An 18,655-nucleotide genomic window follows, 5' to 3' on the forward strand; every position below is an offset into this window, starting at 1 on the left:
AGGACCAGGAAGACTAGGAGGAATACAAAGAGAACAGGTAAGTAAATCGTTTGTTTAGCTGAGGATGACTACGCTGAGTGGTCGCTCAGTTGTCCGCTTTCGTCGAGACGAGCCCGGACAATGAGCGACTGGAGTGCTGTGCTTTTATCTGGTGCTCGTGAATGTGATGCAGCTGTGTGCTCATTAGAAGTCAGGTGATGGTGATCTTCGTGAGTGGGGGTCGTGAGAGCCTGACCAATCCATGACAGTACCCCCCTCCCCAGGGCCCGCTCCTGAGGGCCGACACCTCCGACGCCGTGGTGGTCTCCCTCTGCCTCTAGGCGCTGGGAACTCAGGGTGGCTCTCATGAAACTCCACCATGAGACTAGGATCGAGAATATCAGCTCTGGGAACCCATGTCCTTTCTTCGGGGGCCGTACCCTTCCCAGTCCACCAGGTACTCCAACTGGCCACCACGACGTCGGGAACGCAAGATCTCCTTCACTGCGTAGACGGCTCCTTCTTCTAGGAGCAGTGGAGGAGGGGGTTCCTCTTCGTGGTCAGGCTCTGTGGAGGGAAGAACAGGATCGTGATAGGGTTTCAGGAGTGATACGTGGAATGTAGGGTGAATACGGTAGTGAGAGGGTACTTGTAGTTTGTAGGTGACGGGGTTAACCTGTTCCACGATGGTGAAGGGACCAACAAATCGGGGACTTAACTTGCGAGAGGGCAGTCGCATGCGTATGTCCCGGGTGGATAGCCACACCTTTTGTCCGGGTGTGTATCTGGGTTCTTCAGACCTTCTCCTATCGGCGGTTACCTTGCTTCGACGGACTGCCCTCTGCAGATGTTGATGAGCCTCGTCCCAGACTCTCTCGCTCTCCCGGAACCAGTGATCCACTGCGGGGACATCAGATGGTTCGCCATCCCAGGGAAAGAGCGGTGGTTGGAAGCCCAGGACGCACTGGAATGGCGTGAGTCCGGTGGAGGGTTGCCGCAGTGAATTTTGGGCATATTCTGCCCAGCCCAAATACTGGCTCCAGGAGTTCTGGTGACCACTGCAGAAGGTCCTCAGGAACCGTCCCACCTCCTGAATCTTCCTCTCTGTCTGCCCGTTGGTTTGGGGATGATATCCAGAAGAGAGGCTGACGGCCACACCTAGGAGCTTGAAGAAGGCTTTCCATAGACGTGAGATGAACTGTGGACCTCTGTCCGACACAATATCTTCTGGAATACCAAATGACCTGAAGACTTGATTAAAGATATTGTCGGCAGTTTCAAAGGCTGTGGGAAGACCTTTCAGAGGGATTAGTTTGACAAACTTTGAGAATCTATCTACTATGACTAGAATACAGGTATTACCTTCTGACGAAGGGAGGTCAGTGATAAAGTCCACTCCTAGGTGTGACCAGGGACGGTTCGGAATCGGCAAGGGATGGAGCTTTCCAGCGGGTAGATGACGTGGGCTCTTGGATTGGGCACAGTCCTTACAGCCCTGAACATATTGCCTCACATCCCTTGCCATGTTTGGCCACCAGAAGCGTTGGGATACTAGCGAGAGAGTATTGTTGATCCCTGGATGTCCAGTGCCTAGCGAGGTATGTAAGGAGTGGATCAGATCTACCCGGTGTTCAGGTGGTATGAACTGCCGATGAGGAGGGCATCCCGGCGGAGCAGGGGCTTCCGGAGTGGCAACGACTGGAGGAGCGTTCCAGGTGATCGGACAAATGGAGATGTGTTCGGGAAGAATCTTCGTTGGGAGTTCTTCATGATCGTGATGCTCGTGTAAACGAGAGAGAGCGTCTGCTCTTAGATTCTTGGGTCCTGGACGATAGGAAATGGAGAAATCAAAACGTGAGAAGAAAAGTGACCATCTGGCTTGACGTGGACATAGTCTCTTGGCCTCTTTGATGTATTGGAGGTTTTTGTGATCTGTGATCACCTGGAACGGATGTTTGGCTCCCTCCAACCAGTGACGCCACTCCTCCAAGGCTAGCTTGATTGCTAGAAGCTCCCTGTCTCCTATGCTGTAATTCTGCTCCGCCGGGCTCAACTTCCGAGAGAAATAGGCACAGGGATGCAGTCGGGGCGGTGTATCATGATGTTGAGATAATACTGCCCCGACGCCGGTGGTGGATGCGTCCACTTCCACCACGAAAGGAAGATTTGGGTCAGGATGAGTCAGGAGTGGGGCCCTTGTGAACTCCTTCTTAAGAAGGCGGAAGGCTGCGGCTGCTTCTTTGGTCCACTCCAGTCCTTTGGGTTTACCCTTGAGGAGATTAGTGAGAGGTGATGTAATCCTGCTGTAGTCCTTGATAAACCGTCTATAAAAGTTAGCAAACCCAAGAAACCTCTGGAGCTCCTTAATGGAAGTGGGTTCTGACCAGGATAGAACAGCCTCAATTTTCTTCCCATCCATACGTATACCGGTTTGGTCAATGATGTATCCCAAGAAATGAATCGACTTCTGGTGGAATGAGCATTTCTCCGCTTTGAGGTAGAGGTGATGTTCTCTCAATGTGTGTAGGACCTCCGCAACGTGTTGGCGATGTTCGGCCTCACTCCGGGAGTAAATGAGGATGTCATCTATGTACACTATTACACAGTGGTGAAGAAACTCCCGGAGGACTTCATGAATGAAGTTTTGGAATACGGAGGGGGCGTTGACCAGACCGTAAGGCATGACCTCATATTCATAGTGGCCAGTAGGGGTCACGAATGCTGTCTTCCATTGGTCCCCCTCACGTATTCTTATCAGATTATACGCGCTGCGGAGGTCCAATTTAGTGAAGACTTTAGCTTCTCGGAGCTGTTCCAAAGCGGCTGGTACCAGAGGAAGGGGATATCGGTATTTTACTGTACCGTTATTTAGGACCCTGTAGTCGATGCATGGACGCAGCCCTCCGTCCTTCTTGGCCACAAAGAAGAAGCTTGAGGCGGCTGGTGATTTTGAGTGACGTATGTACCCCTGACTCAGAGCCTCCCTTATGTAATCTTCCATTGCCTGATTCTCTGGAAGCGAGAGCGGGTAGATCCTACCTCTTGGCAACTGGGCATCTGGAACTAGGTCGATCGCGCAGTCCCATGGCCGATGCGGCGGTAGCTGGGAAGCTCTCTTGGGGCAGAAGACATCATGAAAGGAGCTGTACTCCTTAGGAATGTGGATAGACTGCTTCTCAGGAGGGCTCTCGACCGATGTTGCAAACAAAGAAATGGGGTTCCGACCTTGAAGAGGGAGATTTGGAAAACAGGCAGGTGTACATCCAGATCCCCATTTCTTTATCTCTCCTGTGCCCCAAGAGATGATGGGATCGTGCTTCACCAGCCACGGGCGCCCTAGAATGATGTCCATATTTGCACCCTCCAGAACCAGAAATTGAATCCTCTCTTGATGTAACAACCCCACTTGAAGAAGGATGTCTTCGCATTGTCGATGGATACGGGTCGAAGATCGAGTGCACTGGGTTATCGGTTGTATCTGGTATATATGCGAGGACGCCTCAGTATGGAGGTGGAGTTGACGACAGAGGGATTGGGAGATGAAGTTCCCTGCTGACCCGGAGTCGATGAGGGCTGTGACAAGGAGAGAAATAGAGGCAGTAGTTATTTGTACGGTGGTAGTAAGTGGTTTACATTGTTCAATATTCGTACTGAATACACTCACTGAAGTCCGAATGGGACGAAGGGGACACTCCATACGGGTGTGTCCACTGACACCGCAGTATAGACACAGACCCCGGGTCAGCCTCCTCTGTCGTTCCGCTGATGTCAGTCTTCCAGACTCTATTATCATGGGTTCTGGTTCTGGAGAGGCTGTTGACTCAGGCGATTGGAGGAGTGCAGACGAGGGGGTGATGGTGTCCTGTTGATAGGAACGGAGACGATCGGAACATCGGAGAGAATGTTGGATGAATCTCTCCAGACCCATTGTATCATCTAATGTGGCCAGTTGGATTCGGAGCGTGGGTTCCAAGCCGAGCCGGTACGTGGTCAACAACGATCTCTCATTCCATCCACTTGCAGCTGCTAGAGTGCGAAACCGGAGAGCATATTCCTGTGTAGATAGAGTACCTTGCTTTAGATGATACAGCTGCTCTCCAGCGGCTACTTCCCCATCAGAACGTCCAAACACCTCTTTGAAATACTCCGTGAAGGTAGTGATGGAATTCATGACCGGCCCGGCTTGGTTCCAGATCGTCTCAGCCCATTTAAGTGCAGGTCCAGAGAGTAGAGATACGATGTAGGCGATCTTCGACTTATCTGTGGGATATAGAGAAGGTTGCATTTCGAATATGAGGGAACATTGTAACAGAAAACCATTGCACTCCCCCGCTCCGCCTGAGTAGGGCGCTGGTCGGGCCATGGGACTGGAAGGAAGGGCCGAAGAAGAAACTGTGGAGGCGGAAGTGCTCGGTGCTGGTGGTGCGTTGGAAAGTGGAGCTGGTGGCTGTAGAATCCGCTTCAACTGGTCCACCAGCTCTTGAAGGTGATCGGGGGTGCTCATGTTGTCGTCGTTAAGGGTCCGGGCTTCTGTTATGAAGCGGACAGGAGACAGAGGTAAGGAAACGTTAGGGTGTTTATTGAATGACAACAAGGAGCACATGAAGGATAGCCAGGAGGATCAGGAATGATGTTGGGGTCTTTTCCTCCGTGGCTGGGTAACAGGAATACACGAGGATGGACAGCACACACCAGATACAGCTGACAGAGGATGACACAGACTTGGAAGGACTGGAAGACAGGACGATTCGGGAGGACCAGGAAGACTAGGAGGAATACAAAGAGAACAGGTAAGTAAATCGTTTGTTTAGCTGAGGATGACTACGCTGAGTGGTCGCTCAGTTGTCCGCTTTCGTCGAGACGAGCCCGGACAATGAGCGACTGGAGTGCTGTGCTTTTATCTGGTGCTCGTGAATGTGATGCAGCTGTGTGCTCATTAGAAGTCAGGTGATGGTGATCTTCGTGAGTGGGGGTCGTGAGAGCCTGACCAATCCATGACAGTCCTTTGGATGTCTTTAGATGTATTATATGCTTTATGAGGTGCCACGCATAACATGAACTCTAAATGTTGTTTCTTTTTTGAAACATGGTGGGGACAGCAGTGATTTATTTTGGTTTGCATATTTGCCTTCAGGTTTTAATTTTCAGTTATGTATGTTTTAGGCACTGCTAGATCTTTCTTTGTGACACTTGTTTCTTTTTACCCCCCCTTTTCAAAGTTTCCCATTGTTTGTCTTGCAGGATCTATTAGTGGTCAGGAGTCTCAAGGGGAGAACGTGAGCAGGCACACCCTGGAGCTGCCAGAGGACACGACGACAGCCCACAATGAAGCAGGCAAGAGATTTAATTCCAACATCACCAGCACACCCAAAATAATTAGTTTTTCGTCTTGTTACCAGTCCAAATATCTAAAAAAAATCTTAAATCAAGAAGCATTTTCTAGACAAGTAAATAATATTGACTTCTTTTCAGAAATACTATTTCTAAATGAAGTGAGTTTTTCCATAAAACTATCTAAATAATCACATTTTTTCAGAATTATATAAGATTATTTTGCTTATCTTATTGCTTGTTTTAATTTAAAACTTAATTTTGACTTATTATTTCTAAAAAACAAGACAATATGGTTTGCTTGTCTAGAAAATTGTTCTTGATTTAAGATTTTTGTAGATATTTGGATTAGAAACAAGACAAAATCGATAAAAAAGCATTTTTGCAGTGCATGAACATACTTTTAAACAAATGTCTACATTTCTAATTCACTATTCTGCTTTGCCAGTTACTCTAAAAAAACTAAATTTCAGTAGCATTTTCAAGCATCTAGTCAGAGGAGACATGGATTTTTGTGTAAAACTAATGTAATAAACACCTTTCTTTTACTCCACTTGCCATCTATTGACCTGTGGGTTTCTTTATTCAGCTTTCAGCTCAGTGTAAATCTCACACGCAGAGCAATATTTGAGCATTTCTGTGTCAGGGAGGACTTCTTTGGGAGGTCAACAGCTTTATTTCCAGCAGAAATATTTAAAGTGGAACTATTTGAGTGATTCCATCTCTTCCTCTAGTGGCCTTGTTGTAAATGACACAGCCACTAACAGACTCGTCGTCCTGGGAGTGTAAATTAGCTGCAAATGAGGGCAGATATGTAAATTGTTTAGACTTGTAGGAGGGGATCTCCTCTTTTTTGTTTCCGTTTTGGCTTATTGAGCGGTTTAGGCAGTTAACACTAGAGGATGCAATGCTGTTAGTGCTTTAGCAGTTACTGTTAGCAGTTACTGCTGGTGGTCTGCACTGAGTTTTCTAAAATTAGAGGATAGTAACATGCAGAAACAATATAATCTGTGCTTCCACTGGCTACTTTGAAGGTACTGTAGGATGTTTCTTTTTGGATGAAGTCACTATATGTTGATCAATTGTGGATCTGTTAAATTATTGTCTGATTGATTGTGGTGCAGCAGATGTGAGTGCTGCTGTACATTGTTTGATAGACTAATCATTTTGATCAGTGTTAGTATCTTTCAGCAGATAAACATATTCTCGTTATGGTCATTACCTGACAAATCTTATCTTTATTTTATTTTTTTATTAATTATATATTATTTTGTGTAAATAAATAGTGTATTAAAAGCATTAATTGTAAATGCTAAATAAAAATGTACATATCATCCTATAATAATGTACAGTATGATCAATAGACATTTGCTAAATCATATATTCTTTTTTAATTATTGATGTTTTAACCCTCATAGTGCATTTAAAATTTGTAAATATGATTTGTAAATTAAATTTGTTGATTTAAAATTTGTCGGTTTGTTTGTGTGTTTACAAAATTACAAATATTACTCCAAAAGTTTTGAAGCTAAATAGTTTTTAATTGTATAAACATTCAACATTGAAAAATCAACAAATTCATTCTTAAAACTGTCAGATGTGAGTAAAATGGCTTAATGTGGTTAACAAAAGTTTATTGAGTCGAATGTAACTTTACAGATCTTGGAATAAAAAATATTATAAACACCTAATGGAACTCCATACAAACCTGCCAATTTCTGGCAACTTATTGTGAAGGGGAAAAGTATTTCTTTATTTATTTAATCATTTATTTACTTATTTATTTATTTATTTATTTATTTATTTATTTATTTATTTATTTATTTATTTATTTATTTATTTATTGAGGGTATTAATATTACTAACTCTTAATATTTGTTGTATTTTTATTGACTAATTTTAGGATGGATAAAATTACAAATATCAAAAATTTCATGATTACAGTTAACAAATATGATGATAAAAGACATTGTTTTCACTGCAGCACTGAATGTTATGTTGTGATTCCTCTAGAGGGTGGTTTGCAACGTCAGGGCAGCACAGCAGAGCAGCACAGCACCCTCTCTGAACACAAGAAGTTCATGCTGGACATGCTCTTCTCCAAAAACAACAGCAGCTCCGGAGCTCTAAAAAGTCCCAGTCTGGAAAGTGCACTTGAGGGCCATGGGATCAGCAGCATGGCGGGGCGGCTCTCCAAACTGCATTCTCTGTCTTCTCAAACCACAGAGGACCCGTCCCGGCGGGCAGAGCTGGAGAGTCTGGGTGGCACAGCTGACGCTGCTCGTGCCAGATTAGCAGAGGAACAGAAGCTAAAGAAGCTGCGTCCACAGTACAGTATTGAAGCCGAAATGCATTCACAGAGTCTGGAGAAAACCTTGATGACACCACTGTCCAGAGGGAGTCAGGATGTCTGGGAGAAACTGCAGCCCAGCTCCAGACCTCTGCGGATTAAAGATCTTGATTTCTCAGATCTGATGGAGGAGGAGGATATTGATGTGCTGGATATAGACACTTTTGATACTGGCCTGTCTAATGGAATACCTCCACCTCCTCCTCCAGTGCCAGGACTGGGTTCTGCTCCTCCTCCTCCTCCTCCACCACCTCCTCCACCTGGACCTGCTGGTCTGTTTTCACCACCTCCACCTCCTCCTCCTCCACCTGGATTTGTTGGTGTGGCTTCACCTCCTCCTCCTCCTCCACCTCCTCCTCCTGGAGGTTTGAGCATTCCTCCTCCTCCGGGACTCTTCTCCATGTCCCCATCTCAGGGGATGGATCCAGCTTTTGTGAAGAAACGGAAAACAGTAAAGTTGTTCTGGAAGGAGCTGAAGCAATCTGACAGCCCCAGGAAGTGCAAGTTTGGGAGGGGAACAGTGTGGGCTTCACTTGATAAAGTGGATGTTGATACAGCCAAGCTGGAGCACCTTTTTGAGTCAAAGGGAAAGGATCTTCCAGTAGCAAAGGTGCAATGAGCATATAACTCTATTTATTTTCTATTTATCTGTATAAAAAAAGATAATTATATATATATATATATATATATATATATATATATATATATATATAGTGAAGGTACACTGTTTATGCATCATATACAGTCATGTAAGAAAGTTAGGACATCCTATGAAATTCAAATTTTTCCATATTAGGACAATTCTTTGACAGATATTTACTAAATATTTGGAACATAAAGCATCAGATGAATACAAATTTATAGCAATAAGTCAGGCAATGCTAATGAAATGCTTTAATCAGCAGAAATCACACAGAAATCACACTGCTAAAGCCAAAATTTGGTCATGCAACAAGACAATGCTACCAAGCACACCAGCAAAGAAAAGACAACAAACAATCAAGGTGTTGCAATAGTCCAGTCTAAGTCCAGACCTCATTCTTACAAAAATGCTGTGACAAAAGCTGTGAAAAAAAACTCCAGAATGAACTATTATATGTTTTTAATAATAAAAAAAACTTGACAGATGGTTAATTTGAGAATTTCAAAAGATCAATGTATAAATATTTAAAATGATAATTAGTGTTTTTGAGCTGCACGGTGATTCTTAATGATGTTTTAAAATGTTATTGAATTATTCTTGTTATAAATATGTCTGACAAGATTTTTAATATGTAACTGTTGTTACACTGAATGGCATCTTGGTGTAAAAAGATGTAAATCATGGTGAAAATGTATAATAGTCAATATTTTTTGCTGAAAATAAAAAACTATCAATCCAAATACACTGCAATTGTCCCCCCAAAATGAGAAAAAAATTCTATTCCACTTTTATTGTTTTGATGCTTAAAACCCTTTGTGCATTTAACCTACATTTAATAAAACTTATACTCTATATAAAATATTAAACTATATATAATAATAAAACTTAAACTCTATATAAACATTTTAATGAAGCATTCAACAATCAGACACACAAATGCAGATCTGGCATGCACTGAGACAGTCTACAAAATTACTATATTTGCTATTTGTTTCTTACATTTAAGTTGTTCGATTAATCAGGGGTCACTGTGGTGATGACTGCTATTGAATGCAGGCTATTGTATGACCAGCACATGCTATAAAGGATTTGTTCATTTAAATTTCCTTTATTACTTTTCCTACAGAAAGGTGCTGAGGTGAAGAAAGCAGCAATTTCAGTGCTTGATCCTAAGAGAAGCAATGCCATCAACATCGGCATGACTGTTTTGCCTGCTATACATGTGATCAAAAGTGCTATCCTCACCTTTGACGAGTTTGCTATCAGTAAAGAAGGCATCGAGGTACTGTAGCCCTTTTACCCACAGGGGGGCAGTAGTGGCTCACTTAAAATTTGTTTTTGCAAACTGTACATACAGTACATTTCTCTATTGACAATAAATATAAGTCTTTTTGGCCTTTCAATTCACTTGAAATAAATAGGTAAATTATTTAATTGACATGTTTTTTAGTGATTAATTTAAGAAATCAAATATGGTCTTGTACCAAAGGTCTTTGCTTTCACACTGTGTCTTTAGAAAATCCTGACCATGACGCCGACAGAGGAAGAGAAACAGAAGATTCAGGAGGCGCAGCTGGCCAATCCGGATGTACCACTGGGCAGCGCAGAGCAGTTCCTACTCACACTGTCCTCTATCAGCGGCCTAACAGCCAGATTACAGCTCTGGGCCTTCAAACTCAACTATGAGACCCTTGAGAAGGTCAGTGCAGGGGAATAAGTCCTATTTTAATAATAAAAACATTAATCAAAAACAGTTTTCTTCAATAGTATTGTCATTATGAAAGGGTTATTTATATAAGTTATGTTTGGATATTTTTGTATTTCACTTTATAAATATTTCTAGTTAAGTCTGCCTCACTGCAAAAAATTTTTATAATCTTACACAATTGTAGCATGTAAGATTTCACGAAAATTACTTCTATGTCATACTGTAAGATCTCAGCTCCCATGAAGTCAGACTGAATGACAATAAAGGTGTGCCAAATGGAAAAAATACGAGCAAGAAAACTCACCTGAATTTCAAATACCTGTGACACATTTACTATTCTGCCTTCTGACATAATACCTCGCGGCAAGCATAAGCAAACTCTAGTGGTAATTTTACTCACAGCGTGTCTCAATAATAAAACCAGCAAAAGTTTTGATTTTTCACGCATTGGTTTGAAGTTTGCATTATCAGATTTAGCGCTCCTATTGGTTATTGTCGTAGCTGATGTCAAGGCTTAAGTCTTCTGACACTGCCAGAGCTTAATCTGAGGGAAGATTTGATCACAACTGCCATTAAGCGGCTGTCAATGAACATGTCAAAGCAACAATCAAAAATATTAGCAACAATAACAATCACAGATATTAGCTTAGGATTTCAGGAATATTTTAGCTTTTCCCGAATTTGGCCAAAATGGTTTAAAACAACCAAATCATTTCTGAAATTACATGGTGTGAGTAGAGCTCTAGGCAAAAGTTTGGGGGATCTAATATACAAAAAACCTAGTATTTCATTTTAATGTGAATAAAATATTTTTGTTATGAAAAATGATCATTTATAGTAAAAAATATCTTTTTAAGTATATTTAAAAATTGATTTATTTCTATAATAACTTTTTTTATTCTGGTTGTTCCTACTCTAAGATCTGATTAGATTAGCTGCATTAAAAACGATTGTACAATGTTGAAATACTTGAATTATGTTGATGTAAACGTCAATACACTTACTAATTAAACAACAAAAATTCTGTTTTAGTATGACTAACAAATATCTATTGAACTGATATCATGCTTTATATTTCTTGTTGTGTCAGTGAGCTTGAGCAGTATGTCCATATTTAAATATCCTTCTGTCCATTTTCAGATTTACACACAGTCATATTGTGTTTTAGTATTGCATTCAGCCTGATTACTGTACTAAAAAAGAAACATTGTATGCTTACACGCAGTTCTGTCAACCTTGATTGTTAATGACTTTAGTGTGTTTCCAGCTTGGCTTTAATTTCCCAACATTCTTTCTCCGTCTGTGTCCTCCTCCTTCTGTCCCTCACCCATAATTGTTGCAGGAGATTGCAGAGCCACTTTTTGACCTGAAGCAGGGCATGGAACAACTCGCCAAGAACAAAACCTTCAAACGTATCCTAGCAACACTACTGGCCATTGGCAACTTCCTAAACAGCTCAAGGGTAAGTGCTTCACCTCTTCTGCAGAGGTACTGTACCTACAGTCTGACAGACACATGCCATTATCCAGAGCAGATCTACAGTATGCAGACGCTTTAATCTGTTGCTGTTGCCTGTAGAGGATTAGATATGATCAAGACCCGGCATGGCACATTTTCTCTGTTGTAGAATGTTTATGACCTCTTGACCTGGAAGATGCCGATCACTATTATTAGTGGAACTTTTTTGTTGTTTTGAACCATGACAGACACACTTATTTTTAAATTTAAAGTGATGGGTTACTCAAATATGAAAATGTGCTGTTGCTGTAGTTTACGCTGTAGATGTAGATGCCTTTTTTGCGTCAGTGGAACATTAAAGGGGTGGTCCACTACGATATCATATTTTATTCTTTAGTTCATGTGTAATGTAGCTGTGTGAACTGAATGTAAGACTTTCAAAGTTCAATGCAATAGGAGTCATTGGCTTTTACATAGTAAGCCTAGCAAAGCCTACAGTAAACAAAGTTTGGGGACTACAAATACATCCAGGTTAATGAGGTCACAAATGGTTCCGATTACACGCATTCACCCTGCGCAGCAAAGGGTCGTGGCCAGAGGCGCTGTAATGTTATAGCAGAGAAGGCTAAAATGCCTTCTAAATTTGGGCATCATAAGGACACGGCACAAAGAGAGAAGTGCTTAAAGTTTAATTTTATTTATGTCCCAGAGAATTATAAAAAATATATATAGCTCTAGCATTTGACAAAGGATAACTTCCAGAATCTCTCCCAGTTCAGTGCTGGATTCGGCTAAAAACTTTTCAAAGAAGGAGCAGCTCCAACCAGAATCGAAGAAGCTGTGGATTATAAAGGCACAACCTGTATTTTATTTGTTAAAATTGATCTATTACATGCACAGTTTCTGGCGTGAACTGTATGTGGTTGCAAGGAAGTAAACAAGGATGTAAACAACAGGAAATGCTGTTTGGCACCGCTAACAATTTAGCTACAAAATCACATTTATCCATGAAACTATGCGGCTGCTTTCACTGCATTCTACATCTCAATTAACTCGCAAAAGATATGAGAACTTTCATATTATTTACACATGCTTATTATGCGAATATTTGTGAAAGACACTTGGCAGATTTTTTGTTTTAGATAACAGGCATGAGGTTCAGCTGTGTCCTCTTCATTTTCTGTCTGATTCAGGCTTAAACTGCTGTGGCTAACAGCTACTCTGAATGACAGTATTTACACAGCAGAGACAAAGAGCATGCTATTGGAGGAGTGATGCTTTTCCTGGTGATGTGGAGCCTATTCGCTAATCATGTTAGAGCCTCTTGATGTTAGGGCATGTTAGGGCACATCATGTTAGAGCCTCTTGATGTTAGGGCATGTTAGGGCATTCAAAGGAACTATTATAAGTCGTTTTCATGTTAGCTGAGTAGCTGTATATAATCAATGTAAGGTATATTAAAAAATACTGTGATATATGTATTTTTTCTACAAATGAATAATGAGCACACATTACTTTGCATCTTAAAAAACAAAAGCCTTAAAAATACACTCTGGACCACCTTTTTATTTTTATTTATTTTTATTTTTTTAGCTTAAACTATGGTCCTTGGAGATTCATTACATGTCATTAAAGTCAATGAGCACTGGTACTTTGAGGCAAAAAAAGCTTACAGGAAAAAATATATAAATAAAAGGTGAACACTGGCAGAACTATTTATCCAGGCTTAAAATGATTTACTTCATAAAAACTTATTGTATTTTCCGGAGCCATGAATATTCATTTTGTTTTTCCTTTTTATGTTTTTGACTCTCAAAGAGTGTAAATCCCAAAGGACCACAGGTTTTTTTCTATATCTCTTAAACTAAGTAACTATTTTCTATTGTAATTTTTCTATTGTGTGAAAATTGGCAGTTTTTTACAGTATTTTAGTTTTTTCAATGAAATCTAATTGTTTGTACCCTAAGACCTGATTGGATGAGTTGCATTTGACACTATATTAAAATATGGATTGAATTATATTACTGGTCACTTAGTGAGTGTTTATTTTTATTTTTCTGATAAGTGATGACTACACTAATAGCCAATCAGAGCTTGTTAAGCAGAAGATGACAAACCTGTGCCATACTCCAAAATAAACAAAACATTATCACCCTTTATTTTCAATGTTCATTTATTTATTATTATAGTTATCATTATATTTTTATGCTATTTAAATATATGGGAATATTTTCTTTATCTCATTAATCATAAATTAAATGTGTCATCAGATTAAACCAGGTCTTTACAGCACTACCTCTTCTTCAGTCTTGATGTATGTTGCAGTGGCATGTAAAAAAACTGACTGTTAATTTGTGCCATACTTTGTTCTGTAATAAGCCATTTTTATACACTATTTGTATATAATTTAGTGAGAAAGCCATCATAGTAGTTCACAGAACATCACAAGGTGATTTTTAATGTCGTTTCTCATCTGTATCACAGGCGAAGGGCTTTGAGCTTGGTTATCTGGAGAAGGTGACCGAGGTGAAGGACACTGTGCACAGACAGTCTCTGCTTCATCATACCTGCAATTTTGTGGTGGAAAATTACCCAGATACGACTGACCTTTACTCTGAGATCGCTGCCATCACACGCTCTGCTAAAGTAGGTGACTCTTTATGTGCAGCGTCTTTGTTCTGTTTGTTTCATACCTTTTAAAAGTAACATTAATTATTAAATGGTGCTGGGGTTTTCATGCTATCCATCTTGTAGGCTTTTATAGCAGCTGCTCTGTTTCTGTAGCACATCTTGTAAAGGTTGGCATTATAACTCGGGAAGGAACTGCTGTGTTCATGGGTTTCTTTTTTGGTTCTGTTTCTGCCATTGAAGGCGCTTATGGAAATATCTATTTAGCATTTATTGTCATCATTTATCACTCCTGCCTTGCCTTTTATCATAGGTGGAGTTTGAGCAATTATCCGAAAACCTGATTCAGTTGGAAAGAAAATGCAAAACGTCCTGGGACAACCTTAAAGTTGTGGCCAAGCATGAAACTAAACCCAACTTAAAAAACAAAATGACTGAATTCCTGAAAGACTGTACTGAAAGAATCATCATCCTAAAAGTAGTGCACAGACGCATTATTAACAGGTAAAATACATGATAAACTATGGTTATTTATTTCAATTCAACATGTTAAATTAAATTACCAAATTGTTTTCGATCCTTGCTGTAAGCTGATAAGCATGAATGTTGTTTGGTTAATGTTTTAATTAAACTGAACCGGAAGGTATATTCATTTCTGCTGCTTTCACTCTGCAGGTTTCATTCTTTCCTGTTGTACTTGGGTCATCCCTCATATTCGGTGCGGGACACTAAAGTGACTCATTTCTGTAAGATCATCAGTGAGTTTGCCCTGGAGTATCGCACCACACGTGAGAGAGTCCTCACTCAGAAACGCAAGCGCGCCGTCCACCGAGAGCGCACCAAAACCCGGGGCAAGCTGATCACTGAGGTGTGCAATCAAAAGCTCTTCAGAATATTTTCATGAATTGAAAGCATACGTGGATTACGCTTAAATGTTCGACAGTTTATTTCATTAGTCTAATTCCATCAGGTTTACACACACCCTGCAAAATTGACAAAATAGTAATCATGTTAGAAAAACGAGGATCATAGAGTTTCATGTTGTTGTATTTATTTATTTATTTAGTATATGCTTGAATTATTTTATCCTTGAATACATGTTTATGTAGAAGATGTTTATGTAAAGTACACAAGACTAAATTATTGCTCAATCTTTAGTTAGATAGTTTAAAGGGTGTTGTTTTAAAGCTGTATATCTTTTTCAGATCACACATTTAGGAAATGTCCTGTTCACTCTATTAATTTCAGTAAATAATATTGACCAGCAGGTTTATAAGAAAGACACAAAAGTATCAAAGAATGACCCTATATAACATAAGCCATGTTCATATATTCAAGTTTGGTATACAATAGTGATTTGGTTCAAAACAAACCCAAATTTGATTTATTATTTATTTAACAAATGTTCTGACCTTGAACATTAGTCTTTTGCACAACTGCGCATTCATGATGTACGCAGTCCACTCCAATTCACCCAGAAGTAACACACACAAGTTTCAAGAAATCTAAATGTATAGATTTAGCATGTTATCAGTATATTTACCTGTTTTGTTTGTTGTACAAAGCTCAAAATTGTCGTCCACAATTTTCACATATTAAATAATTGACCTCACGTTGGGTCAAAAATGTTCATACACTGCATCAGAAATATTAATCTGTTATGAAATAAATAAAAAATAAATGATTAATTAATTGGATCTCTGGATCATTCCACTGATTCTTAATATGATTGTCATCTCTTCTTCCTCTCTACATCATATCAGGATTGAATGGACTTATTATTTTTTCTTTTTCAAAACCTTTGTACTGAGTGTGCAAGGACTTCATTCTGACAACCCGAGCTCCAGTGTGGAGATGCTCAACCCTACAGCTACACTGATACTTTTTCATGCCATTTCATGGATTTTTGTTCCATGTATTTTTAATGCTGGCTCGTTGCTTTTTGTGGGCAAGCCAGAGTGAACATTGCTGCTAATAGATAAATGTATAGTCATGCAAGACGAAAGGGTCAAGGTCAGGATTTTTGTTAAATATTTTAAATTTAATTTTTTAAATTTAATTTTTTTATTACAGTGTGTTTTTGAAATGGAATACAGGGTGAAATAAGGTTTTTGGGTGTACTATATTTTTAATAATTTGTAACTTTTATTGTTAGTGATACAGTAGTAGTTTATTAGTCCTTTCTCAGTCTCGAGCAGTTTAACTCTCCTCTGTTCAAGGTCTTAAAGACCCACAAATGGTGGTCCATGTCTAAACACTGAGCAGTTTGAAGTGTAAAACCATTTAGCAAGGCCTGTGACAGCGTCCCCCCCTCCAATTTCGTTCTTATTGACATTTTGCCACAAATGTTGTCAATGCAGTGTAACTGATATTGATATACCAGGGTGTTCATTTAAGTGTTCATTGTCCACAACCCCCCTGTATCACATACAATCATCATATGAGTAGATTCAGACAGTAACTAATCATTCTCTTAACTATCCCCCCCCCACAGACAGAGAAGTTTTCTGGAGCAGTTACAGAGCTGTCTCTGGAAAGCAGCCCATCCCCAGTGTCTTCAGCAGTAGAATCAGAGCCAGCCCAGGAGGAGCATGAAAACATGAAAAACCTGCTTATCGCCAACAACGACAACAAGCTGCTGCGCAGGAGCCGTGCCGTACGAAGTAAGAGAGAACAACACTGCAAATCCAGATTTAAGAGTTATGAATTCAGCCCTGTGACAGACAGTCCTCCTGCTGCTGCTCTATCATCCTGTAGAGTTTTCGTCTTGCTCTCCTTTAGCATTACTGCTTTGAAAATATTCATTAGCTGATCTACATTTGTTTGATTAAAGTTACAAAATAAACATTGCAGAGAGGTAGATCTTCAGCAATATGGAGAACTCCAGGTTCCACAACAGGTTTAGTTACCTAACACTGATATACAATTTAATTTTGTAATGAATACTGATTATCATTGTAGAGACCATTTTTACTCATTTTTAGCGAGCAATATGCTAGTAAATGTCATAACAGATTATAAAAAAGGCAATGTGAAGTCCTGAGTAGGAAAGATTGAAATATTTTTGTTAAACATTTTGAGCTGAGTTGTTTCCTTTTGCCGCATTCTCCATATTTCATTTGTGAAATTCCAGTCTAGACTGTCAAATGCTTTTTAAAAAATAATATAATAATAATAGTAATAATAATAGTAATAATAATTGTTTTGTAAAGATATTCATTGTTATTGGGAGTTCAAGTGTGAAGCTTGGTGGTGCAGTAAGTGTAAAAAAATCAAATGTTTGTACTACACGAGTGTTTGTGCAAGCATTTGAAAATTTAGATGCTGTGTCTTTGTCCAAAGTTCCATGACTTTGAGGGCACCTGTCTATCTTGAGTAATATTGCTGCCATTGGCCAATGAATTTTGAGATAATGTTTGATAAGGTTTATAGAGGCCTGTTTGACTCAAATCAGGTGGGAATGTACATTATAGAACTCTAAAAATCTATATACTAATGTTTAAGCAGCAACACCAATGTGGTGCTAAACTATTAAAGTGAAAAAAGGCTATTTCTACACAAAATGCATAATGTTTTGGTTTATTTTGGTGCACTAAAATTAATCCTCAAATGATTACTCAAATAATTACTCAAACTAATACATATATTTTTAATCATATTTATTTGAGGGATTTTTTTATAGAGATTCTTACTACTGCTGGTGACACATCTCCAGTTTCTCCCTCTCTTCAATGGAGTGATGAAGGTATAGAGTTTGTGTGATGCATGGATGTGTATAAAGAAAAAGCACTTGTGTAGCTTTTAACATATCCTAAAATATGATAATTAATGAGAGCATTACGGTTGGCTCCTTTGATCTCACAGAGGAGCCTTGTGACTCTGACAGCGCTCATACTTCACCAGTAGAGAGCCAGTCAGCACGGGAAGAGGACGATGAAGGTAGAGCTATGCACAGGCTGCATGGAGTGGGTCTGCTCAACTAACAGATTTATTGTGGACTAAACAGTTCTTTTGAAGTGATTTTAGAGGGCTAATTCAATGATAATAAAGAAGGATATGAAAACTCTGGAACAATAGACCGTAGATTGAAAATGAATTGCATCCGTTTCTTATTTGCCTAAATGTCTGTGAAGCAAATGAATGATACTCCTCAGTTTGTCGCCAAGCAATACCAGCCTCACTCATTCAAGATCTTGGATCTGTTTCTACTGTTATTCAGCAAATATCTGATAGATTTGTTGTATTTCTACACAGGTGTGGGCAGGCTAAGCACACACATGTGTGTAGCCAAAGAGGACAGCGCCAGCTCACAGGACGATGCCACAGATGAGATCATGGATCGTCTGGTAAAGTCTGTCACCCAGAATCCCAATGAGAGAGCGTCTAGTCCAAAAACAAGGAAACGCTCGCGGCTTAACCGAAAGTCATGTGAGTAGATATTGACTGTCAGTGCAGTTTTTTTTTTTGACCACTGAACTTTATAACCATTTCTGAAGGTTGTTTTAGCCTTAAACCTGGGGGATGAGATTAAGGATTTAGTCACTGTTTGCATTCAACA

At 39.9% G+C, this 18,655-nt stretch overlaps 1 protein-coding gene across 6 annotated transcripts in view; it reads left to right on the forward strand.

Annotated features, from left to right (window-relative positions):
- The window catches only part of fhod1 (formin homology 2 domain containing 1), a 78,561-nt gene that overhangs the window by 55,771 nt on the left and 4,135 nt on the right, over nt 1–18,655 (forward strand). For 4 of the 6 annotated variants that reach the window (XM_056461744.1, XM_056461745.1, XM_056461747.1 and 1 more), the window contains 12 exons: nt 5,221–5,313; nt 7,324–8,270; nt 9,430–9,585; nt 9,820–10,002; nt 11,354–11,473; nt 13,954–14,115; nt 14,411–14,601; nt 14,773–14,965; nt 16,592–16,760; nt 17,780–17,842; nt 17,962–18,036; nt 18,352–18,525. In XM_056461744.1, the coding sequence (XP_056317719.1) occupies nt 5,221–5,313; nt 7,324–8,270; nt 9,430–9,585; nt 9,820–10,002; nt 11,354–11,473; nt 13,954–14,115; nt 14,411–14,601; nt 14,773–14,965; nt 16,592–16,760; nt 17,780–17,842; nt 17,962–18,036; nt 18,352–18,525 (2,526 nt within the window). The remainder of the gene's footprint in view (nt 1–5,220; nt 5,314–7,323; nt 8,271–9,429; nt 9,586–9,819; nt 10,003–11,353; nt 11,474–13,953; nt 14,116–14,410; nt 14,602–14,772; nt 14,966–16,591; nt 16,761–17,779; nt 17,843–17,961; nt 18,037–18,351; nt 18,526–18,655) is intronic. The other 2 variants (XM_056461746.1, XM_056461750.1) reach the window with 2 other exon arrangements.

This window comes from Danio aesculapii, chromosome 7 (assembly GCF_903798145.1).
Source record: "Danio aesculapii chromosome 7, fDanAes4.1, whole genome shotgun sequence".
Classification (NCBI taxonomy): domain Eukaryota; kingdom Metazoa; phylum Chordata; class Actinopteri; order Cypriniformes; family Danionidae; genus Danio; species Danio aesculapii.